This window comes from Canis aureus, chromosome 7 (genome assembly GCF_053574225.1).
Source record: "Canis aureus isolate CA01 chromosome 7, VMU_Caureus_v.1.0, whole genome shotgun sequence".
Taxonomy (NCBI): domain Eukaryota; kingdom Metazoa; phylum Chordata; class Mammalia; order Carnivora; family Canidae; genus Canis; species Canis aureus.
In genome coordinates, this window is record NC_135617.1 from 52,268,796 (window position 1) to 52,293,733 (window position 24,938).

The window sequence follows — 24,938 nt, forward strand, 5'->3', positions numbered from 1 at the left end:
CAATTTCATTGATTTTTACATTTATTTTTATTTTATTTTTTAAAGATTTTATTTATTCATGAGACTAGAGAGAGAGGCAGAAACATAGGCAGAGGGAAAATCAGGCTCCCTGCAGGGAGCCCGATGTGGGACTCGATCCCAGGATCATGACCTGAACCAAAGGCAGACGTTCAACCACTAAGCCACCCAGGTGCCCCAGTATCATTGTTGTTATAACATTTAAATAGTCAAATACAATCTTTGCCTAATATATTACTTTAGGACTATTTTAATACATTGTGTTTTATTTTATTTTATTTTTTAAAAATTTTTATTTATTTATGATAGTCACAGAGAGAGAAAGAGAGAGGCAGAGACATAGGCAGAGGGAGAAGCAGGCTCCATGCACCGGGAGCCCGATGTGGGATTTGATCCCAGGTCTCCAGGATCACGCCCTGGGCCAAAGGCAGGCGCCAAACCACTGCGCCACCCAGGGATCCCCTACATTGTGTTTTAATTAGCACTCATGTTACACAGTTGATATTCACACTCACATAATTGCTCCCATACTTTAGTCCTATAATTCTCCCATTTCTCAAATTGATCTTAATATCTCAAAGGATATTAAGTAGAAATGGTATTAACTCATGGGACACTGAGATACCTGCTAACAAGGCAGGTGGAACTAAGGCATTATTTAATATGTTTCTTTGGATCATGAAATGATGGTTCCTTTATCTGGAACTCTTGAATTATCACCCCTTCTCTAGGATTGACATGTATGTAGAGGGCTTGAAGGACCTCAGTGACATGATTATGTTCTTTCCACTCTCCCTGCCTGGAGAAAAGGAGATGAATCTTGAATACATCCTTGAAAGAGCCACTACAAAATTCTTCCCTGTCTATGAGAAGGTAAGTGACAAATTCTGCCCTGCTGTATGACTCGGATCAAGGGGGAGAAAAACTAACTAAACTAAAAATAAAGAACTTCACTGGTGGGTGAAAGATCCCAAAAACACTCTGTGAAAGTAAAACTCTTCCCCCAGTTGCCATTATGAAACAAATCTCTTTCCTCTCACCTCAGTCTTCTGCATTTTATTTTTTAAGGATTTCATGCATAACTTCAGCAATATTTGTGGTTCTAGTGCTGACATAATTTCAGTTGCTTGATTTAATTCTGGAGTAGGGATCCCTGGGTGGCGCAGCGGTTTGGCGCCTGCCTTTGGCCCAGGGCGTGATCCTGGAGACCCAAGATCGAATCCCACGTCGGGCTCCCGGTGCATGGAGCCTGCTTCTCCCTCTGCCTGTGTCTCTGCCTCTCTCTCTCTCTCTCTCTCCCCCCCTGTGTGACTATCATAAATAAATAAAAATTAAAAAAAAATTCTGGAGTAAAACAGAGTCTTGTAAAGAGAATTCTAGAGGGGAAAATCCCACACTAATTAGAGAGCTAGAGTGAGGGGAAAGGATGGATATTACTTCTAAAATACACGGGATAGTACCAGGGCTCAGGGTACTTCATAAGGCTTATCTGAATTCTACACAATATTCAAAATGTTAAGAAAAAAATTGTTCCAAAACTGATACTATTTTTCATCTGTCTCTTCATTTTTAACAGCTGAAAATATGTCTGAAAAACTTGAGCTTTAAGCAAATACTTAGTGCCAGCCCCGACACAGAGTTGGATAGCTTCTTGAGTTAACAGTGCTCTTGACCTCAAGGTCAAGATGCGTTTGATATAATATCAGTCAATATAGGAAAGGATCATGAATAACGTTAAGCTTTGGTAAAAACAAGACATCAGTTTTCCAAACCCACCAGCAATGCTGTTTTAATCCATCCTTTCCAGGTTGAGTAATAATGGTTCTAATTGAATGATTTAGTACATACACTTAAATATACTTATCATATCAATTATTTTATGGTCTAATCCTACAGATTGTTTAATTGATATTTATGTACTTAATACAGATTATAGATATTCTAACTTCCTAGGTTATACTTTTCCGTTAATTACATTTAGTGAGTTATCAGTCCCCTTGGTCCAAGATGGAAGACGGATCAAACTGAATATTCTATACCTCCAGCTTTCTTGTTGTCATTCCTTCAAAATTATTTGAAAGATAATCCATTCCATTGTAATGAGCATATGAGTTAAGAGATTTTTTTTTTTAGTTAAGAGATTTTTATCTTATAGTTTTACCAATATTGAGAATGGGATGGATGAGTTATGTTTTTGTGATGGGATACTATGAAGAACAGAGACTTCTCTCATGGCTAAAAATAGTATTAACAACATCATCAAACAGAACTTTCCTGATGGTTAATTTTTGCCAAGTGCTTACTATGTGTTAGCACTGTGCTATGCATTTTGCATGCATGATCCCATGTAATCTTCTTAAATTCATTAAAGATGTGCCACTGTTCTCCCCATTTTGCAGAGCATAAAGAAGCATGGTAACTTCCCTGATGTCATACAACTAATCACACTGGGGCTGACACTCAGGTCTCTCTAACTCCATGTCCAAGCATCACAAAATCACAGAGTTTTAGGGCTACAAAATACCTTAGTGACTTTCTACTCCAACCTTTTCTATTCAGTTGATTTTGACTCAAAGTGACCTAGCAGTCAGAGCCCTATTAGAAAATTTACTTCTAGAAATACGGTGGGGGTCCCTGTGAGAACAATGTTCTCCCACGAAGAACAGTGCACTAAGGATCATGACCTGAGATGATGTGAGGAGAGAATTATCATCCTACACCCAGGAGGACCACCAATCCAGGCTATGGGGGTAAAATTATTCTATAAAGGTTCATAGAATAGGCACAGGAGATGTAATGAAAAGAAAACAATGGCATGTGAGATTAGGCTGTTTCTGGTGTGGAGAATTCTCAGGACAATTCAGGCTATCTCATCTCTTTTGATGAACAAACCGAAGCCCTCAGAGATGGGATTTATATGTGTTCACACAGCTAGCCAGCAGCCAAGCTTAGGAGCCAGGTCTCTAAACTTCTAGATTTTCTGCCAATTCTCACTGCCTTTATCTGCTAGGTATGCCCCTAAATCCTCTACTTTCTTTTCAACTGTCATGCAGGCACTAAGAGATCATGGGCAAGATTTTCTTGTGGGCAATCGGCTGAGCTGGGCTGATATACAGCTCCTTGAAGTCATCCTAATGGCTGAAGAATGCAAACCCAGTGTCCTCACAGGCTTTCCTCTGCTACAGGTAATGTTATCCAAATAACTCCCAAGAACTGCAGGAAGAATAAATTTTTATCATTCATTTATTCTTTCATTCAGTCCTTCATTATTATTTAAGAATCTACTAACTTCTTTATGCCAAGACCTGTGCTAAAGATACAAATATGCCCTTAAGGAAACATGTAGTGGGCGAGAGAAGCACATAGACAAATAACCTCAATCTAAGGTAGTAAATTTAAAAATAAAGTGAGAAAGAAAAGCAGATGAGGGTCATCTGGGCCAGCATGGGGATCCGAGGCAGACTTCTGATCCTAGGCCTTCAGTCTCCAAGGGTTTGCCCTGAATGTAGCAGAACCTCAATAAAATGGCTGTCTTCCTCTAGATAAGGTGATGGGAAAACATTTAAGATATTATCATCCTAACATAGCCATTATTTAACAGTAACCATAACCACCTACTATATTCTTATTATGTGCCAAGCATTATACCAAGCACTGAATGAGCATTACCTCACTGATTTTATTCCATCCTCAAAGTGGATAGGAAACAAGGCTCCAAGAGGTCAAATAACTGTCCTTCAAGTCACAGTGTTGGTAGGTGACAGGACTGGGACATAACCCTCAGCTGATTCCATGACCTGACTCCTAGAACACTCTGCTAACCTAACCTAACCTTTAAAAAATATGTTTATTTAAAATATAGTTGTTGTCAAAGTTGTGATAACTCTGCAGCCTCAACCTCCCACTTCATGTTACACAATAAGCATGTTTTGGTATTTTTATGTAATCCGCCTCATTTTGATACAACCTAGTCTTCTATTTTTGAAATTTTCATGATTATATAATATTCCATGTACTATGCTCAGAATAATCTTATTTTAAATAGTGAAAACCATAAACAATTTAAATATTCATACCGGAGAAGGGTCTACATAAACAAGGATGCATCCATTGGGTAGATTTTATACAGCCACCTAAAGGTGTATTTTCAAAGATTACATAAGGACATGAAGAAATCCTTATGACATAAGGACATCTATTTATTAGTTATATATCAGGATACTCAGAAATATTTGCTCTTACGAGTAATATTGCAACAGCATCTTCATGGGTATAAATTTTTCATTTAAAATGGTGGTATCACTAGGAAGCAATCTGAAAAATGTGGTCACTTGGTTACAGACTAGGAACATTTTTGTGTTTTTTGAGAAATACTGCAAAGTTGCTTTGTACAAGGGTAGCATCGTTTCACAATGCCACACAGTGTGTGAAAACACCATTTTATCCCCTACTTCTGCCAGCCATGAGGAATATAATTTTTACACAAGGTTTCTCTCATTTGCAAAAATATGTATCATTTATATTTTGCCTATTTTGCCATATTCTCTTCTCATGGACAGTATACTTCTGCATTTTAGGAATTCAAGGCCAGAATAAGCTACATTCCCACAATTCAAAAATTTCTCCAGCCTGGAAGCCAAAGGAAGCCTCCACTAGATGAAAGCTCCATTGAGAGCGTGAAGAACATATTCAAATTTGAACGTGGCATGTTTCTCAAAAACATGAGCACTATAGTAGCCGAGTATTAAAAAATGAAGAGGGCTAGAGAATTTGGCAAATGTTTCACTTTGCATTTGTAGCAGTGCTCAGGAAGATATCATGAGGCCACTTTAATAAAGTAATAAGAAGCAAAAGGAAATAAACTAATACTTTGTAAATCGGACAACCCTTTTTCATAAAACAATAAAACACCAATCACTCATCAAAATGAAGATCCTTCTGCATTCTTCTTATTGCAAAAGAGTAAAATCATAAAGGCAATGGATATCAAGGACTTCTTTAAAAGACAAAAAAAACTCCACATATACATATACCCTCACCTACTTCCACATCCTTTTGGGAAAAGTCCAGGACATGGCATAGATTCAAACTAGTTTCTTAAACTTTCAATCACTAGTGCATTTTACAGATATGGCATATATTTTTATAATCAATTTCGTAGTTTCTGCTTCAGTATCATAATCAGAGTTTGAGTATGAATTATCAATCCAATTCTCATTTATCTCTGATAGTAAGTATGCACAGTACCCCAATGATGGCCACTTTTTCCAACTTTGTGCTAACAACCTCTTTAGCACCATTGGTATAAGTGGGATTTTTTTTTTTTTCTTTTTAAGTAGACTATTTTCAAAGTTTATCAAAGAATTTTGTCTGGGTTTTCTATTTGGTTACCCTGGTAGGCTCTCTCCTTCCTTCCTTCTTCCCTCCCTCCCTTCCCTTAATCGCATTACTTATCACTGGAAGTCTAATAACTTCCTTGGAAGTCAGCTGGGAAAGGTAACTGAACACAACAGTATCAACTCTACCCACCATTTCATATAAAGAATGGGTTTGCAATCTGACACCCTAGAGTAGAAGCAACAGGATCAAAATTGCAGATTTTTATTTATTTTTTATTTTTTAAAAAGATTTATTTATTTATTCAGAGAGAGCGAGAGAGAGGCAGAGACACAGGCAGAGGGAGAAGCAGGCTCCATGCAGGGAGCCCGACATGGGACTCGATCCTGGGTCTCCAGGATCACACCCCGGGCTGCAGGCAGCGCTAAACCGCTGCGCCACCAGGGCTGCCCAAAATTGCAGATTTTTGAACTTGAAGGGATTTCATCAACCATTTAGTCCAAATTCCACCTTAAGGATGAGAAATTGAGACCCAGAGAGAGGTAATGACCTTCCAAAGAACATATAACCAGTCAGTGGGAAAACTGGGCTAGAACTCAGCTCTCTTGATAGTCAGTCTGGGGCCTGAAGATAACTGCTGTGGACACTGTCATAATTATGCCTAAAAATGAAACGGTGACTTGGGACAAAATCATTTCTCTTTCAGAATTATTACTGTTCCAGCAAGGGAGAACATTTGCTCCTGAGGAAGAGTTCCCAATCTCTTTAATAATTGAATATTTAAATGTTAAAAATGATTTAGAGTACATAGGACACTAAAATGAGAGAAACAGGTTTAAAACAGAATGCATTTTATCTGAATACCAAATACATCCTGTTAATATGCAGAGGGTGCTAAGAATAGTTTTTTTTAAAGGGAAAACTCACATTGGCGGCAATAAAATCAAAATGGAGGAACTATAATTTCTAATATAACACAAAGGACAAGAAGATACATCAGCATTTTGTAAAGTTCACTTCCAGCATTCCATTATCTGAGGACGTAAAGCTTAATGTAAACTTCAGACACAAGTATTTGGAATCGTCAAAACAAAACAAAACAAAACAAAAAAAACCCTCCACATATATAAAACAAGACACAGTAAATGAAAGAGTGTATAATGATTTATTAAATATCTTTAATGAAACCATTATCTGACAAGTAGAAAACGGTCAAGTTTTTGGTTTAAAAAAAAAAATCCCTCAAACTAGCGTTCATTTTGGAGTGTTTCTGTTGTTTCTAATGTAAAATAAGACACTTCACATTCCAAGTTGAAGATTATCTTTTAAATACAAAGTGTATGCTCTGCCCATTACAGTAGAATCATATGAATTTAGTCTTCAGTTCCTTCGGATTTTCAAAGCAGCAGTAAGACAAGTCTCAGAATCATCATGAGGCTGGATTAAAATAAAAGAAAGGCAAAGAGCAGGTCATGCTTACCTGGTATAAGACAGAGGTTCACCTATTCACCTAACCTGTACTGTTATTAAACTTTGGCTTCCAAGGTTCTCTCTTGTTTCTCCTTGGAGCAGGGGTGATCGCATGATCCCTGTATTGGAACTTCAGACATGGCTGAATTAACCACTTAAAAACATTGATTGACTGAATGAGCAAAATCAGAACTCATGATTCTGCAAATCTGGGATGAACCTTTTTAAGAGAAAGGTTTAGAAAGGAACACAAGTCTTTGATGCGCTAGTAAAGGCAAGTGGCTTGAAAAAAAAGCAAGGAGCAATTCTAGGGTGTTCTTATTACAGTCTCAGCTACTTTCCACTGACTAGGGTCTTCGGGACCCACACTTCCAATTCTTTCATTCATCAAGTATCATACAGCCATAACTGGAAAGTAGTTCCCTGTAACCACATTCCTCCCTGATACCTCCCTCCACCACCAAGTCATAAACATGATGCATAGCCACAGAAGAAAGTTCTATAGAAAAGTAAAAAAGAGGGGCAGCTGAGTGGCTCAGTTGGTTAAGTGTCTGCCTTCAGCTCAGGTCATGATCCCAGGACCTTGGGATCAAGCCCCATGTAGGGCTCCCTGCTCAGCAGAGCCTACTTCTCCCTCTCTCTCTGCAGTTCCCCTTGCCTGTGCTTTCTCTCTGTGTCAAATAAATAACTAAATATTTTTTTAAAAGAGAAAGAAAAGTAAAAAGGAAAAACTTACTCATTGCATTACCACCCAGTGATAAACACTATTAGCAGTTGGAAGCATTGCCTTCCTAGTATTTCCTGATTAGAACATTAAGATATTATAATGCTACTAAATAGTTTTTGAAAATGTGACATGTAATTCCTGCTCAATATTTCATTAAGTTGACAAAACACTTATTGAAACATTTCCTTATTGGTGAGTTTTTAAGTTGTTTCTAATTTTTCAGTTCACGTGTGTTTCATTAGAAATAAAATCGCAATAATCATAGGAAGCAAACTGAAGGTCGCTGGAGGGAAGATGGGTGGGGGGGGGTCAGTGGTAACTGGGTGATGGGCATTAAGGAGGGCACGTGATGTAATGAGCACTGGCTGTTATATAACATTGATGAATCACTGACTTCTCCCTCTTAAACCAATAATACATTATATGTTAATTCACTGAATTAAAAAAAAAAAAAAAAGATTGTCTGAGGATAACCCAGGCTCCCAATTCTCTGTTCCTGGTGGGAGAGTATAGCACTATGGACTAGAGCAGGCTTTCTAATATGGACCCTGCGTTGATTCCTTTAGTATTTTTAAAAATATTTTATTTATTTATTCATGAGAGAGAGAGAGAGAGAGAGAGAGAGAGGGGCAGAGACATAGGCAGAGGGAGAAGCAGGCTCCATGCAGGGAGCCCAATGTGGAACTCGATCCCAGGTCTCCAGGATCGTGTCCTGGGTCAAAGGTGGCGCCAAACGAGCCACCCAGGATGCCTGATTCCTTTAGTTTTATTAAATAAAGTATATTTTTATTTTTTTTAAATTTTTATTTATTTATGATAGTCAGAGAGAGAGAGAGAGAGAGAGAGGCAGAGACATAGGCAGAGGGAGAAGCAGGCTCCATGCACCGGGAGCCCAACGTGGGATTCGATCCTGGGTCTCCAGGATCACACCCTGAGCCAAAGGCAGGCACCAAACCGCTGCGCCACCCAGGGATCCCTCCTTTAGTTTTATTTATTTTTTTATTCCTTTAGTTTTAACATGAATTGCATTACAACTCTCTCCTGCCTGCTGAGTCTGAGCCCAGAATCTCTCTGAATTTCACATGGGCCAACTTCTGTTTCCTTTTATTGGGCAACAGTGAACCACAGTCTGCTCAGACTTTGATCTTGTTTCTGTTTCATCTTCAATTCATTAATAAATGAATAAATCTGTAGGATTTTAGCATCTTCAAAAAAAAAGTTGTAATAAACATCAGTCTTTGTATACATTTCATTGTTTCTTTTTATTTCAAAAAGTAAAAATGTATAACGAAGTAAACATATTTAAGACTTAACATAGAAAGGCTGCTTCCAGGAAGAATTAAAAATGTTACCTATAAATTTGTACATGGTAATATGCTTAATCTCATGGATAGAATCACTGGGATCAAATTAAGAGAAATTGGAGGCTCTGTATTTACTTATTTTTTAAGATTTTATTTATTTATTTGAGAGAGAGCAAGGGCACCTAAGAACAGGGGCAAGGGGCAGAGAAAGAGGGAGAAGCAGACTCCCTGCTGAGCAGAGAGCCCAACTTGGGCCTCCAACCCAGGATCTGAAGATCACGACCTGAGCCAAAGGCAGACGTTCAACCGACTGAGCCACCCACGGTGCCTATTTTTTTTTTTTAAATATGGTCTTCCCTTGAATACTCAGAAGATGTGTAGCCTACTATCAGTCTAACATTCTAAGAAAGACTGACTTTAGATTTAAATGAACACATTTACTGTTTCAGATGAGTAAATCTTAAGGAAATATGAGGCTGAATTTAGTTTTTTGGAAAAAGGTAAGCGGGTGCATGTGATCAGATACTATAGCAACACTGCATGTACTCCAAAAAGGGCTCATGGAAACATCAATACCATGACTGATTGCAGGCATGATATTTTAAAGTTTTACAGTCATGCTTATTGTAAAAAAAAAAAAATTACTTTGACCTTTCAAGTTAAAACTGACTCTTGCCAAAAAGCACTGCAAAATGATGGCAGAAGAAAGTACAGATCAAAATAGTTTTTCTTACCTTAAACCTGCAACTAGCCCAGCTGGCATGATTTTCTTAGATCTCTTATACCTTACACCCATTATGGTGGCCAGGAAGAAAGCTGTAACTAAAAATCAAATCAATGCATGAACCAGAGTTTCAAACACATTATCAATGCTTGCTTGTGAAAAAAAAAAAAAAAAAAAAAGACATTGTTTCAGCTTTTTAATATAATGACTATTATGTATAAGTATCAAGTTGCTATCTTCTTAAAAAGATAAAGTGCTCTTAAAAGACTTTATAAACTAGCTTACTGAAAATTTTTCTGAGTTAACAAGCACATTAAAATCCATTCCTGAAATATCTTCAAAAGAAAAAGCCTTGTCTAACTTAAATTTCTATTTGTAGAAACTCCTGAAAGGCTAGGACTGTGTCTAATTCAACTTTTCTCAGGAACACTAGGCAGTACGTCTGGATCCACAGGAGACATCCAATAAATGCTCATTTAAGTGAAAGTAAATAATCAGTATCTTTTTTTTTTTAAGATTTTATTTATTCATGAGAGACACAGAGAGAGGCAGAGACAGAGGCAGAGGGAGAAGCAGGCTCCCTGTGAGGAGCCCCATGTGGGACTCAATACCAGGACCCCAGGATCACACCCTGAGCCAAAGGCAGATACTCAACTGCTGAGCTACCCAGCCACCAAATATCTTTTTTTTTTTTTTTTTTTTTAAGTAAGACCTGATGAATAAAAAAATACTAGGAAAAAAGGCTGTTTTTTAATTTGCAGCACTGCATTTTGAGAAATTGATGCCTGGAGACTAAATAAGAGTATTAATAACATTAAATTCAGAAGCATCATACCAGCCTTTTAGGAGCTGAACCAATATGGAGAATGAGGCTGTTTTATGTAAGAGCTTAGGGTGCTGATGTCACAAATTCAGAAAAGCTTTCAACGAAAAATCACTTGCTGATAGAACAAAATGACAATAAACATATGTGAACTACTTAAATGCATGTGAAATAAAAAACCCAAAATATCCACCTCTTGCTGATTTGTTTCTTCTTTTGACACACCTTTACTCTTAAAAACTATCCCCAGTTCTATTTCAAACACGTCATGAAAAAAAATACAACACTGTCTCCTTCTCTCCCTCAAAGACCAAACTGATACAATTTGTCTTCATTTGCATATTTTTCCATACATACGCAGGCCTCTTTGATTAATAGTCAAATTCAATAGAGACAATTTCCAAACCTTCACCAGATTTCAAGCTAAAAAGAGCCAAGCAGCCTGGGCCTTTAAACACATACAGGTTTCCATTTTTACTGGGGACATTCCCCTACCACGCCCAACAAGGGAAGAAGCTAAAAAAAAAAAAGGTCAGCCTTGGTTTTCTAGATTAAGTCTTAAGGCAAAAAGAGGATCTAAAAGCTGCTTGTGAATTAAATAAAATAATGTGAGCTGTCTCTTGTTAGGTATTTTAATAAGCAAACACAAAAACTATGCTTATATGAGCTTAGGGGAGTTAGCAGAAAATCTAGGCATAATTCCTTAACTTTTCTAATTTTATTTTTATTTTTTAAAGATTTTATTTATTTATTCATGAGAGACAGAGAGGGGGGTGCAGAGACACAGGCAGAGGGAGAAGCAGGCTCCATGCAGGGAGCCTGATGCGGAACTCGATCCCAGGTCCCCCAGGATCATGCCCTGGGCTGAAGGCGGTGCTAAACCGCTGAGCCACCCGGGCTGCCCTACTTTTCTAATTTTATTTTATTTTTCTAGTAATACGTTTCATAGAAATGTTCTTCTGTGTTTGAAGGCCTGGGAGCAATATCCTTGTTTTTGAGTGGGCCTGTCTAGAAAGGAACAAAAATTGTGTTCAGTCTCAACGCTGGCATATCCACTTGCCATGTGACTGCATGTTTTCTAGTATACCTAGGATAGGGTATCAAAAAAGCCACTCCAAAGGTTCAATGCTTCATAACTGGAAAAAATGTCTTACTTACACAGTGACAGTTTGACATCTCGCTTGTCATTGGAGACACGGTAAGCTCCATAGCCAGCCAAAAATCCAACAAAAAGACCAGCGATCAAAGATGGAAGACCACCTGGAAAGAAAAAAAAGGGGGGGGGGGCTCAGAAAAAGAATCTCCAAATGAAAGGAATTCCTTCCAATCCTTCCAGTATGATACATGCACCTTCAAATGTTTATCTACTCGAGTACTGTAGACAAAGTCCACAGGCTACTTAGACAAAGCTGAATTATGTGTCAGCCGTTTCTAAGTTATGACTGATCTTTGCTGAGCTCTAAATGCAAGGCAGAGGAAACACGAATACATAGCAATGCAGGTGTTAGATACAGCTTGAGTGAATAAGAAAGCCTGCCTGGTGGTAGTGGTTTTGACTTTGATTGCATGATCTTGGACAATCAGTTGACTTCTTTACACCCCTCTTGTTCTTTTTTTTTTTTTTTTCCCTCTTCTTGCCTCTGTCTTTTTACTCTGAGGCTGTGATAATAAAAATAGGATGCACTGATATTTAAGCTCATAGAGGTAGAAAGAGAAGTCCTGTGCCAACCGAGTGATGGTTTTGTCCTGAATAATTAACAAAGCTTCCAGCCTCAAGATGTCAGGACTCAGGGATGAATGGTGACTATACTGAGCAATGGGAAGAGCCAGGGCACTGATCCAGCCAGCCAGTCGGCCACCCAGTGCACACCCAGCTCCCAGGGCACTGTGCCCAGCAGCAAGTACTTCCTGTGCATTGGCAGTGGGCTACATGCCAGGGACACTGTGAACAAGACACACGCGCAGTTGGTGCTTCATGCAGTTCATTCTATTCGGGATCTATCAGATTGGAATCCCTCTGGGTAGGGTCAACCATCTCTATTTTTTAAATATCTACAGGAAATTTGGATTGTAGTCAGGGTTAAAACCCATTGCAGCAACATGTGTGCATGTGTAGTTGCACACGCAAGCACAGACAGACACACATACACACGCAAACACACAGCAGCAGCAGCATCTGGATGAGAAGCCACAAGCACTGGGTTCTAGTCCTAATTGTTCTATTTGTTGCCTTTGGCTAAGGCACTTAGTTTCTCTGAGTTCTGTCAGTTGCAAAGCAGAGTTAATAATACCATTCATGTCAAATATATAAAGGCTTAGAATGTTACAGTTAGATAATATTAAGTTCCTTATTTTTGGGATGCCTGAGTGGCTCTGTGGTTGAGCGTCTGCCTTTGGCTCAGGTTATGATCGTGGGGCCCTGGGATAGAGCCCTGCGTCAGGCTCCCTTCTTAGCGGGGAGCCTGCTTCTCCCTCTCCCTCTGCTGCTCCTCCTGCTTGTACTCTCTCTCCCTTGCTTGCTCTCTCTCTCAAATAAATAAATAAGTCTTTAAAAAAAAAAATTCCTCATTGTTTCTCCCCCTCCCACAAGTTTTTCTGCAAACACAGCAACATCATCTTTTTTTAAAAATATTTTATGTATTTATTCATGAGAGACAGAGAGAGAGGTAGAGACATAGGCAGAGGGAGAAGCAGAGGGAGAAGCAGGTTCCCCGCAAGGAGGCTGACGTGGGACCCGATCCTGAACCCCGGAATCACGGCCCCAGCTGAAGCCAGATGCTCGACTGAGCCATCCAGGTTTACTCAGCAACATCATCTTTTAAAAGCATATACCCGGACAGGTCATTCTTCTAATTAAAAACCTTTGGTGCTTCCCAAGGCACTTAGGGAAAAACCTATGCCCACTCTATTATTGGAGGCTTGGCCTTCTTTCAGTTCCCTGAATATGTCAAACTCTTTATTCCTCATGGCGTCTAGACATGCTGTTCTTTGCCTGCACTGCTCTTCCCTGCACTGCTCACCTGGCCAACTGCAGCTCCCCTCCAGATGTCTCTGTAGCTCTTCAGAGAGTCTTCTCTTCTCTGAACGAGGGCCCCCATCATAACCTCCCACGATTCTCTATCATATATTTGTACACTTGTCCATGTATTTAAAGGTCAGCCCCCTGCCTTCCTTGTGAGTACCATCTCTTTTTGCTCACTCATGTTTTCCAGGGCCTGACATGGTGCTGGGTACTTGGCAACACTAGATAAATGTTGACAAAATGCATGCCCGGGCATTCCCTGTTCTGGGTCATGTTTAAGTACAAGACGTCAGATTAGAAAATAGGTAAGGGGATTTAAGCATTTTCTGGAATGCATGACTAGGTCACCTTAATTAATATGTCTTCTCACTTACAGATCTCTGACTCTCTTCTGTACACCCTGACAGTTTCTGCCCTGCTACAATCCTCCCCACCTTATGTATATGGAGGGAGGGGCAGCATCTGCACCCGAGCCTTGGTGAGATGAGACAGCCAAACGGTGGGGATGGGCAGGCACGCCAGCAGCCCACATGACTGAGAAATGGGAAGGCTTCCTGGGAGAATGCATCCTGCATGAGGAAGGAAATGGAACTGTGGGCTCCACCTCGTAAGAAAGACTTGGTTGGTGGAGGGGTGAGGGATCCTGCAAAAAAACTCACTTGTCTATGGTGGGGCTACAAAAAAAGAAGCTCCAAGCTCTGTCCCACACCCCCTTCCTCCAAGTGCCAACCTGGCGGGGGCAGTCTCAAGAAGTTTTCAAAGTGCACTTGGGGGCCTCCCTCCCTCAGAGCAGGACACTTGCCTGACAAGCTCTCCTGTTTCCCTCCTCTCTGGAGGGGCTGCTGTGCCCTGCCCCTGAACTGGAGTAGAAAGATATTAGGCTAGATTCAGCCCTGGTGCAGAAGAAGGCCATCTTTGGCTTTGGGCACTGGCTACTTAGCTCAGAAAAAGCCTCAAAATCATAGTGTCTTCTTGGCTATGCACTTTTCTGGGGACTTGTATGGGAGAGGGATGGGGAAGGAATGAACTCAGAACTCAGTGCTCAGCATCCTGCCCTGCCACTGTGCTCCCAGCAAGAAAGGCAATCTATCAGTCTCTCACCTTGACCCAACCCATGTCTGGCAGCCGGTCTACTATAGGATTCAGATATACTTGTTTTCTTACCAAACACCATTTTGAGGTCCCATCTTTAACCTATCCAACATTGTTCTCAGTAACTGTCCTGTGGAAGGGTCTCCTGGCCGAACTATATGGGATTCATGTCTAGGGAAGCTTTAAGTAAAAATAGAAAGGGCTGATTCACTTTCTACAAAAGTACTAGGACACTGGGGCCACAGGCAGCTTAGAATATAATATGGAATACAAAACCAGAAAAAGGTACTTTGCCCCACTGGCCCAGAGACTCGCCCACTGGCAGAACAGCAGCAGCAGAAACAAGAATATTAAATGCTTCTTCTGGGCCAGGCACGCTGTGAAATGTGTTACATGCATTCTCTTATTTAATCCTGAGTAATATGCAAACGAGGAATTGAGACCCAGAAGTTAAAACAACTCACATGAGTATCTGAGCTAGTAAGTGGTAGTGTCAGGAGCAGAATTTAGCCATGCTTGATTCTGTGGCCTGTGCTCTTAACCTATATTATAGGAGAGTGGGCTTCTTCGAGAACACCTGCCCCCAGAGGCTTCCAGGATCACTTAGCTGGGGGCTCTTGTTCGGAATCCAAGGAACCATATTGTGCATCTGAACAACAGGCACCTGAAATCAGAGACCTTACAGCGAATGTGATTTCATTTGTTCCTACAGAGATTTGTGTTAGAATAGTAATCCTTGCCTCTCCTCTTCTACGCCACTTCCAGCTACCCCAACACACATACACACACACACACACACACACACACACACACACACTCTTCCTTCTTCTCACGCCCCTAAAACGCAAGCTAAAATGTCCAGATGTGCTTTTCTGTTCTGTAACAGAAATATTTAGACACCTCTGACGATGAACAAGTGTTTCAATAACAATCCTATCAGAATTTTCATCTGAGTCTTCTTTAAAATTGATTATAAAACATCAGCTTTTGAGTAGTGGTTTATAGGTCTTTGATGCCATCATATTTTTCCAACAAATACACATCCATGATGTTACACACATTGAGACAGAAAATAAGAACAACAAACAAAAGTCTAAGTGAATTATAGGTTCTTAGGAATCTTAGAAAATAATCTACTTTAACCCGCCACCCCTCAGGCCCTACAGACACCTGTGCTTCTGGCCTTGGACTTCTTAGTAATCTCTAAGGGATAACTCTAATAACTATATAGATTTGGTTTTTCTTTCTTTTTTTTAAAGATTTTATTTATTTATTCATGAGAGACACAGAGAGAGAGGCGCAGACACAGGCAGAGGGCTGTAGGCACAGTAGCTTCTCAAGGAAAAATAGGGTTTTTCTACAAAAAAAAACTTACGTGAGGTTGACTGGGGAGAGGACAACTAGAATGGAAACAGTACCAGGGGACTCAGCTTCCCTAACCAGGTTCAACGTTGACACACATTTCCCACGGTGGAAATAACAGAATATTAGAGTTAAGAGGCTCCATGCAGGGAGCCCGACATGGGACTTGATCCCAGGTCTCCAGGATCACACCCTAGACCGAAGGTGGCGCTAAACCACTGAGCCGCCAGGGCTGCCCAGATTTGGTTTTTCCACTCAAATTGAAGCCCACTACTTCACAAAAAGAACACTCTTTGAAATATAACTTCATTTTAAAAATTTCATAAAAATTTTTCCTCCAGAGAGGAAGCTAGAAAGAAACATGAACATGAGATACCATGACTAAAAATGCTTCTACCTTAAAACAAAATATAAAACTTGACCTTTCATTTTTTTCCATGAAAGCTTATCAACTGGGGTTGTGTTTTTTTTTTTTTTTTCCACTTTTGGATACAGATGAAGACAACTTCAGATAGGACATCTAAGTTTTTAACCAATTTTCCTTTGCAAAATGCCGTATCAACATAATTCAGGTTTTGATACCAAGAGTATATAAACAAATAAAAATCCTGATTTGATAATATGTGAGTAGCTCAGGAGGTTAAACCAATTAATTATGCAGTTGATGATGACGAGTGAAGAAAGACCCAGACATCTGGGTTAGAATGCTCTATGCCCCTTCCCTCTACAACTCACTTCCATGCATAACATGCTGGTCCTCACCCACCTCTAGGACATCTTTAGCTTCTTGTCTTATTTATAAACCCTCAGATAATCTTAGCACAACCACCAATCCCCAATGAAGTCCCTTTGATGAAAAATATGGTTAAGGCTTACCTCTCCGCTTATATCCCAAAATGCTTCCAAATGTCACAAGGGCCGCATAACCAAAACCAATCAGGTCCATTGGCAAGGTTGCAATTCTAAAGCTGGGGGAAGGGACAGGTTTTACAAAATAAAAAGAACTGGGGGAGCATATATAATATAAAAATGATACGCATTCCATAGAATTATAGAGGTTAATTTTTCTTTTCTAGTTTACTAAAAGAAAACAAAAAGTGCAGAGATATCCATGCTTAATCACTAGTAAATCACTGAAGAATATAATGAAGCCCTGGCATAAAATTAAGTAAGGGATAAGAACAATCTATGGTGCCTCATAGCAGCAGTTGAAACATGTATCTAGGGGTGAGAAGTTCCATTAAAATCCTACCAAGGAATCTATAAGATGTAGGACAAAGTGTGCTGGTTATAGGCTGGAGACATAGTCACTAGCTGGCTGGTGGGCCTTGGATCACGTCCCATCCCAACATCAACTCCCCCCAAACGAGGGGAGTAGATGAGATGAACCCTATAAGTCCCTTGTGGCATTTTAATTTCTGATTCCCAGGGGTGCTTTTGCATCTTAACTCTTTACAACTACACCTCTTCCCTGAGGAAAATATCTTCATATAAGAGGAATAGCATATGAGGTTTCTTTGTAGTTCTACAGTGTTCTCACTGCTCCTCTTTTAGGTTGACCTAAAAGAGTGTTTTATCCTCTAAACAAACTGGTACCCAAACTGACCCAGAAGAACAGAGAAAGGAGTTTTGAGCAGAGAGGAAGCTAGAAGTTACTGTGAGAAAAGGCCTGGGGGGAGGAAATCCTGAAGCCCAGGAGATGATGGCAGTGATCAGAAGGTACCGGTGAAGAATTCTCAACATCCACGGGAAGAATTAAAAGAGGAAAGCTCAGTCGTGTCCACCCCGTGGACAATAATGGGGATGAGGATGTCTGGGAGCAATTACCATGTGCTAGGTACCCTTCTAAAGCCTTACATCGACTCATTTGATTATTACCACAACCTTCTGAGATAAGCACTATTGTTATTACCCCCACTTTGCAGATGAAGAGGCTGAGGCACAGAAAGGGTGAGCAATACTCCCGAGACCACGCAAGAGAACCAAGGTTTCAGACTGAGAGAAGTCTCATTCCTAACCACTAGCAATAATACCTCTAATAATGGAGTTAGCTGGGATCCCTGGGTGGCGCAGCGGTTTGGCGCCTGCCTTTGGCCCAGGGTGCGATCCTGGAGACCCGGGATCGAATCCCATATCAGGCTCCCGATGCATGAGCCTGCTTCTCCCTCTGCCTGTGTCTCTGCCTCTCTCTCTCTCTGTGACTATCATAAGTAAATAAATAAAAATTAAAAAAAAATGGAGTTAGCTATCTGAAGAAAAGTGAGTATATAAAAAAACAAAACACAAAAAATGAATGTTCTTCAGATCTGTAAAGCTCTGGGTCGGTTGCTTCTGTTGGTTTCACAGCTTAAAGTTGTGACCACACTGCACTGCCGTCCATCTGGTGACTTTCCATCTTCAGCCCTGTCAGCTTCTCATGGTCCGTCCTACTTACTGTCTTTCCCAAAGAGTTAATTGAATTCCACAGTGTATGCTTGGCTCCAAACCAGATGCCACTACTTACTAGTTATGTAACATTGGGCATGTTCCTTAATCTCTGTGCAACTCAGTCTGTCTATAAAATGCAGATAATAAAATTATCCACCTTTCAGAGTTGTGATAATTAAATGAGGTAATACTATAAGGTGCCTGCACATACTGAGCACTCAACCGATACTAGCTCCTTTAATAGTGATTATTCTTTCACCATCACACCCATTTTTCAACTTGACATGGGAGAGGCCATAACTATATCAGCCCACTCAGGAAACAATGGGGATAGAGTGAATTTATGGTTCAGGTATTCAATGAATCAAACCATAATCTTACATGTTCTCCTCAACTCCATTAAACACCTGTTTACTGAGTGCCTTCAGTAGGAAGCAAAGAAAAGCCCTCAGATTTGGCTCTGGCCTTCTAGGACACACAGCAGGGCACAGCAGAGAAGGCAGATGTGTAGATGAGCCCTAAGAGGAGACTCATGAGCACCATAATAAGAAGTGGTGCCTAATGAGACTTGGGAGCCTAAGGAAGGATTCCTAGAGCAAATGGGGTCCTGGCTGGGACCTGGGGGAGAGGAGGAGTACGCCAAGTGAAGACAGTGACAAGGAAGGATGTGTTCCAGGCAACAGGGAGAACATGCGCAAAAAACTAGTGGCATAAGAAAGCATGGCATGTTTTCAAATTGACAGAAGTGCAAGGGGGCTGTGATAAGATGGGGTTGGTTAAACAACAGTAACAACAACAACAGGGCCAGGACACTTGTAAGTCCTGTAAGGGAGGCTGAGTTCTGTCTCAAGGGTGGTAGGGAGGAATGAAGGGAGTCTCATAGCCAGATTTAATTCCAGCAAGTAGGGATCCCTGGGTGGCGCAGCGGCTGGGCGCCTGCCTTTGGCCCAGGGCGCGATCCTGGAGACTCGGGATCGAATCCCACGTCGGGCTCCCTGCATGGAGCCTGCTTCTCCCTCTGCCTGTGTCTCTGCGCCTCTCTCTCTCTCTCTCTCTCTCTCACTCTCTGTGACTATCATTAAAAAAAAAAAAAAAAAAAAAAAATTAATTCCAGCAAGTACTTCCTTGCGATGGGAACCGAGTGAAGCAGGAAGATAAGCTAAGCCAGAGATGATGGGGCAGCCTGGCCTGGAGCAATGGCTCTGAGAGAGGTTCAGGGAGCAGAATCAAGAGCCTGGGTGTGGTAAGTGCGCGGCAGGGATGAGTCAGAGATGACTCACCTCTAAGTCTCTGGCTTGGACCACTAGGAGGGAGAGGTAGGAGGCAGAGGGGCCTTGATGCTACTCCCTGAGACAGGGAACACTGGACCAGCAGTAAGCATGTGGTGGCAGCAGGAGGGAGGTCACCAGAAGGGGTGGGACCTATCTAAGACATAGTCTAAGGCACCTGACACACAGTGAGGAAAACACCTTTACACACAGATCTGAAGCTTAAGGAGAGGTCACTCATCATCAGGTAGTAATCTGGGGACCTAGTTTTCTCCTTAAGCCAACCACTTGATGTAAAAGGATGATTCTTTTCCCTCCTCTGACCCTCAGTCTTCTTCTGACTCTCTCTTGGGGCCCCACTCCCTTATACCTGGTGTAGTTACTTAGGTTGAGCTCCCCCACCCTCATTTCCCCTCCCAGCCAAACTCCTTCAGGTTAAGCTCAAGTTCAGTTCATCTCTGCCCTTCCTACATCACCGAGCTCACTGCCATGCAGAAGGCAGGTGTGTACAGAACACTTGCTGAGTGAACGAGTGAGTGAACCAAAGGAACAACGTCTGTCTGAAGGAAGACATTCTGTAACTGACCAACCCTCAATATAGCTCTATTACCAGGAAACAGCCTGTTCCCTTCATCTCCTTACTGAACTGAATATTCTAAGGAGAAAATAAATCTATTTCCAACACTTGCAAGAAGTTTCTGAACTCACAGGGAAACTGCAGACAAAAAGCAATCACCCCTCTTGCTCCATTTCCACGAAGGACCTTATGGCCTGTCCAGAACCACATATGAAAGTGATGCAAGGGGGAGCCGATGTGCGCCTTGCATCACATGCTTTTTCATTGGCAAAGGCTACCTCAGCACTTGGAAAGGCCAGAAAGCATCTTGGGTGCAATGCAGCAAAATGATTTACTGCACCACATAGAAACCCAGGTGACAGGGCCCTCCCTGCGTTGCCCCTAACCCTCCCAAAATTGGGGAACCCACAGAGATTTTCCGTAAGCTACTATATAAAGAGCTACCTACCTCTGTACTCCTTGGGGTCTCGAAAGACCATTTTCCAGTGAAGTCTGGGCGGTACTAGGAAGGTTAAAACTGCCATGTTCCGAGAACCCCATCCCTTCCCCACCTCTCCCCAGCTCCAGGAAGGTAGGAAGGAGACCGGGTGGGAGATTCAGGGCCCCGGAAGGAAGAAGCTCGGGGAATTCTCAGGAGCTGGAAAGAAGCAATCCCTGGGAGAAGCAGCCCACAGCCCCTGAAAGATCCTCCCAAGGGCCTCAGCATCTTTGCTCAAATCTGTGCCTTTACAAGACCATCCAGGAGAGGAAGTTCTCGACTGCGCACAGCTGACTTGCAGCCCTCCCCGCTCCCCGCGGCTCAAAATGCAAAAATGAGGAGCCGGCCTGCGGCCAACCTTGTACCTGAGGTTCGGCAGCGTCCCCGCGGCCAGTGCCTCGGCTCCTGCGCGTCCCTCCCCGCGCGGTGCAGGGGCGGCGGGTCCCGGGCGGGGCCTTCCCGGCGGCGCGCATGCGCCCTGCCGCGCCCTCGCCGCCACCCGGGGCTGGTGTGAGCTGCGCAGGCTCGCAGGGCGGAGGAGGCGCGGCGGAGGCCCGGCCCCTGCTGCGTCCGCGGGGCCCTGGGCGCTGGCCGTGAACCCGGCCGAGTTGTGCTGCCTGCAGCGGGCGGGGCGGGACCGAGGGGCCTCCGCAGAGAGCCGGGCTGCGTGCAGCAGGGGGCCCGGAAGGCACATGGTTTTTTTCACTCTGAGAATCATTCATCCCTCAAGGGACCTCTGGGGGACCTCGCCAGCAACCGGGATCTCCTAGATTCTCGCCAGCAGACTGTCGCCCTTTTCAGTGGGGGCGGGGGGGGGGGGGAAGCTAAGGTCCAGACAGGTATAGTGGTTTAGGTGTCCACGGTCTCAGCTCCTAAGCAGGGTGCAAAGGTTAGGCCGAGCCTGTCGCGTTTCTAAGCTGGAGCTCCCTTGGTGATAGCGCGCTGTCGAGGTGATCGTGGAGATGTGGAGGCGAGATCAGGACCCTGGTTTCAAGCCCAGGATTTGCTGGGCTTCCAGTATGAGAAGGGAGAGGTATAGACAGATTTGAAAGTCAGGTCTCGTCCGGGGATAATCGGATCCCAGGAATGAAGCTTAAGTGGATTTGGGGGCAGCCCGGGTGGCTCAGCGGTTTAGCGCCGCCTTCAGCAAAGGGTGTGATCCTGGGGTCCCGGATCGAGTCCTGCATCGGGCTCCCGGGAGGGAGCCTGCTTCTCCCTCTGCCTGTGTCTCTGCCTCTCTCTCTCTCTGTCTCTCATGAATAAATAAATAAAATCTTTAAAAAAATGGATTTGGAATTGAGCCTCCTGGCCACGACATCTCATCTCATGCCAGGTTTGCCTTCCTCCTCAACTGCATCCAGTAACTCCAACCCGACCCTCTTCCTTATATAGGACAGTCCTTCAGAGGGTGGAAGAAGGCGGTTATCTAGGAGTCATCAGGCAGCTCTAGGAGTGTTGCCCGCCTGTGAATAATAGCAGAGCTTATCAGTATTTTAAGAACCCAAAGAATATAGATTAAATCTCGTGAAACGTGTTTGCTGAACTTATTCCTTGCGCATAAAAGTGCTTCGGGGAACGAACGTGACTAACTTATGAGAAGTCTAAGTCGCTGAAGGTTCACAGGAGAGTTGATGGCATGCACTGGAATGTGGACTCGGGGAGGTGGTACCTGAGGTTTGGCTCTGACGCCCAGCTCTCCTTCCCCACCCCCCCTAATTTAATTAATGGATAGTGTATTATTGGTTTCAGAGGCAGAATTCAGTGATTCATCAATTGCATACTACACCCACACCCAGTGCTCATCACATCAGGTGCCCTCCTTAATGCACACCACCCGGTTACCATACCCCTCTCCAGCAACCCTCAGTGCTTCCTAGAGTTAAGAGTCTCCCTCTCTGTTTTCATCTTATTTGTCCTTCCCTTCCCCTATGTTCATCTGTTTTGTTTCTTTAATTCCCCTTATGAGTGAATCATACGGTAACTGTCTTTCTCCGACTGATTTATTTCATTTAGCATAATGCCTTCTAGTTCCGTCCATGTTGTTGCAAATGGCAAGATTTCATTCTTTTTGGTGGCCAGATAATTTCCAGTGTGTGTGTGTGTGTGTGTGTGTGTGTGTGTGTGTATCACATCTTCTTTATCCATTCATCTGTTGATGAACATCTGGGCTCTTTCCATATGTTGGCTATTGTGGACATTGCTGCTATAAATATTGGGATGCACGTGCCCCTTCAAAACACTATGTTTGTATCCTTTGAATAAATACCTAATAGCCAGCTCTCCTTTCCATCCCCTTCTATGCCCACCCTTACCCTAGCCTCCATCCACCCATTCTCCAGACTCCCAGGACACTTTCCCTATTCAGAATACAACTAAAAGCCTTCTCATAATGGTATCTTTACCTGATATGAGCTCTAGTAAATAACTTGCCCCTGGACTTCAGACTTCAGTGCTTGGATATATAAGATGCTGCTCAGACTAGGTGTTCTCAGAGATCCCTTCCACCTGGTCACTGAGGTATTAGAAGCTGAGAACAGTCCCATGATATTCCTTCTCAAGGCATTTTCACCTCAACCTAAAAGAACAACTCTCCCTCATGGGAAATTCCATATTCTTGGAGATGTGGGTTCATGAAGGTTCTTAGGCAAAGGGGCCACTGTCCTCTCAACTCATAAGCCAGCTAATGGTAAGGTTAGAGAACAAGGCAAGAGCACCACAATGCATATTCATCTCTACCTATTTGTCACACTGTCTATTCATGATCCACAGCAGAGACAGATGGCATCCCCTTTGGCAGTCTGGAAAAACACACACAATAAAAAATGGGATTGCCAAGGAAGCCAATTTTACTGAAATACAGTTATTAAATTATTAAAAATTTAAATCTGTGATATAGTAGATGTACTTCTTTACTATACTAAATTACAAGATCTCAGAGTGGGAATAATAATTACCATAATTCCCAAGTAATGCTGCACATAAATGATATGTTGAGGCATCTGTAACCTGTGAACATCTGTGATTCCTAGTGATGACACAGTCATGGGTACTAATCCCATGGTGGTTTGCTGCCTATGAAAGAAATGCTGCACTTTAGTTTGAGGTTAGTGAAGATAGAAATCTCCCCATCCAGGTTCTCAGATCTCCTGATTTCCATCCTCAGTTCCCTTTGGATTGGTGGAACTTCCAATCTATAGTAATACAGGCTTTCATAAATTGTATACAGGTGGAATTGGAGAAGAGGAGAGCATGGTTGAGAGCCTGACTGATGGACAGACAGACTGGTTGCTCAGGCAGGACCTCATAGGATGTTTACCCCTCAGTGAGTGCTCTGTGGATCCTGAGCCTAATCCTTGTTTTCCAACAATGTTCCAAAACTCAGTCTGTAGCAGCTCTTCCAGGAACACCCTGGCTTTGGGAGATTAATTCATAAAAAGCAAAGTCATGGGTGCTGGGTGGCTCAGCTGGTTAAGAGTCTGCCTTTGGCTCAGGTCATGATCCCAAGGTCCTGGGATGGAGCTTCCCCCCACACTCCCTAAGTAGGGCTCCCTGCTCAGCTGGGAGTCTGCTTCTTCCTCTGACCCTCCCCTGCTTGTGCTCTCTCTTAAATAAATAAACGAAATCTTAAAAACGACAACAACAAAAACAAATTGAAGTCAGAAGGGACTTCTTGATTTTGAAGCAAACAAAAAAAGCCTGCTTCAATTTCGTGATCCTTCTCTTCTTCCAGATGCTACAGAGCTACTTATTATTTAGGCCTCTGCTCATCAGTAAAAGAAATTTTGAAGAAACATCTAAATCAGACACCTGCTATGCTAATATGCTGTGGATATTTCAAATACAAACATATACATCAAAATAAAATACATAATGCAAGACTTTATTTTTTTTAAGATTTTATTTATTTATTCATGACAGACACACACACACACAGAGGCAGAGACACAGGCAGAAGGAGAAGCAGGCTCCATGCAGGGAGCCTGATATGGGACCCGATCCTGGGTCTCCAGGATCACACCTGGCGGAAGGTAGCGCTAAACTGCTGAGCCACCAGGGCTGCCCTACATAATGCAAGGCTTTAAAAGGAGAACATGAATATAAAAGGTTGAACCAGATTTCCTACATTTAGTTAAAAATGACATATTTCTTTCTGTCCCATGGTTCAGTAGACTTTTTATTCTGTCTTCTTTTCCAATAATACTTTTCTGAACTGCTTGCAGCCTTTAGGACATCCTTCCATGAGCTTGGAATGTCTTCAAAAAATCCATGAATTAAGGAAGAACCGGACCTCCCAAAGCTTTCACTGGAA

At 42.3% G+C, this 24,938-nt stretch overlaps 3 protein-coding genes across 16 annotated transcripts in view; 1 reads left to right on the top strand and 2 right to left on the bottom strand.

The window, feature by feature from the left end:
• The window catches only part of LOC144317369 (glutathione S-transferase-like), a 29,026-nt gene extending 24,081 nt beyond the window's left edge, over window positions 1-4,945 (top strand). For all 4 annotated transcript variants that reach the window (XM_077903666.1, XM_077903664.1, XM_077903665.1 and 1 more), the window contains 3 exons: window positions 750-891; window positions 3,072-3,203; window positions 4,596-4,945. In XM_077903666.1, the coding sequence (XP_077759792.1) occupies window positions 750-891; window positions 3,072-3,203; window positions 4,596-4,766 (445 nt within the window). In that variant the 3' untranslated portion in view covers window positions 4,767-4,945. The remainder of the gene's footprint in view (window positions 1-749; window positions 892-3,071; window positions 3,204-4,595) is intronic.
• A 1,556-nt stretch (window positions 4,946-6,501) lies between these two features.
• On the bottom strand, window positions 6,502-21,125 carry TMEM14A (transmembrane protein 14A). Of its 2 annotated transcripts, XM_077903671.1 has the most exons (6): window positions 20,995-21,064; window positions 20,600-20,653; window positions 16,756-16,847; window positions 11,562-11,663; window positions 9,591-9,678; window positions 6,502-6,792 (listed from the first exon to the last, which is right to left on the bottom strand). In XM_077903671.1, the coding sequence occupies exons 3-6, from the start codon at window positions 16,823-16,825 to the stop codon at window positions 6,753-6,755; spliced, it is 300 nt and encodes a 99-aa protein (XP_077759797.1). In that variant the 5' UTR covers window positions 16,826-16,847; window positions 20,600-20,653; window positions 20,995-21,064; the 3' UTR covers window positions 6,502-6,752. The 2 variants fall into 2 exon arrangements, with proteins under 2 accessions (XP_077759797.1, XP_077759796.1); XM_077903670.1 differs by lacking the exon at window positions 20,600-20,653 and having other exon boundaries at window positions 20,995-21,125.
• A 3,383-nt stretch (window positions 21,126-24,508) lies between these two features.
• LOC144317374 (uncharacterized) overlaps window positions 24,509-24,938 on the bottom strand; it is an 81,417-nt gene continuing 80,987 nt past the window's right edge. For all 10 annotated transcript variants that reach the window (XR_013383342.1, XR_013383339.1, XR_013383340.1 and 7 more), the window contains one exon: window positions 24,509-24,932. Coding sequence is in view for 1 of the 10 variants with exons in the window: in XM_077903672.1 (XP_077759798.1) it covers window positions 24,930-24,932 (3 nt within the window). In the remaining 9 variants the exon portion in view is untranslated. The remainder of the gene's footprint in view (window positions 24,933-24,938) is intronic.

Excerpts from the sequence above, each read along its gene's own strand:
- TMEM14A (XM_077903670.1), bottom strand. The coding sequence starts at position 16,825 with ATGGACCTGATTGGTTTTGGTTATGCGGCCCTTGTGACATTTGGAAGC. Across the intron at positions 11,664-16,755 it reads TTTGGGATATAAGCGGAGAG|GTGGTCTTCCATCTTTGATC; the intron begins GTAAGCCTTAAC and ends TTTTCTTTCCAG. Across the intron at positions 9,679-11,561 it reads AGATGTCAAACTGTCACTGT|TTACAGCTTTCTTCCTGGCC; the intron begins GTAAGTAAGACA and ends TTTGATTTTTAG.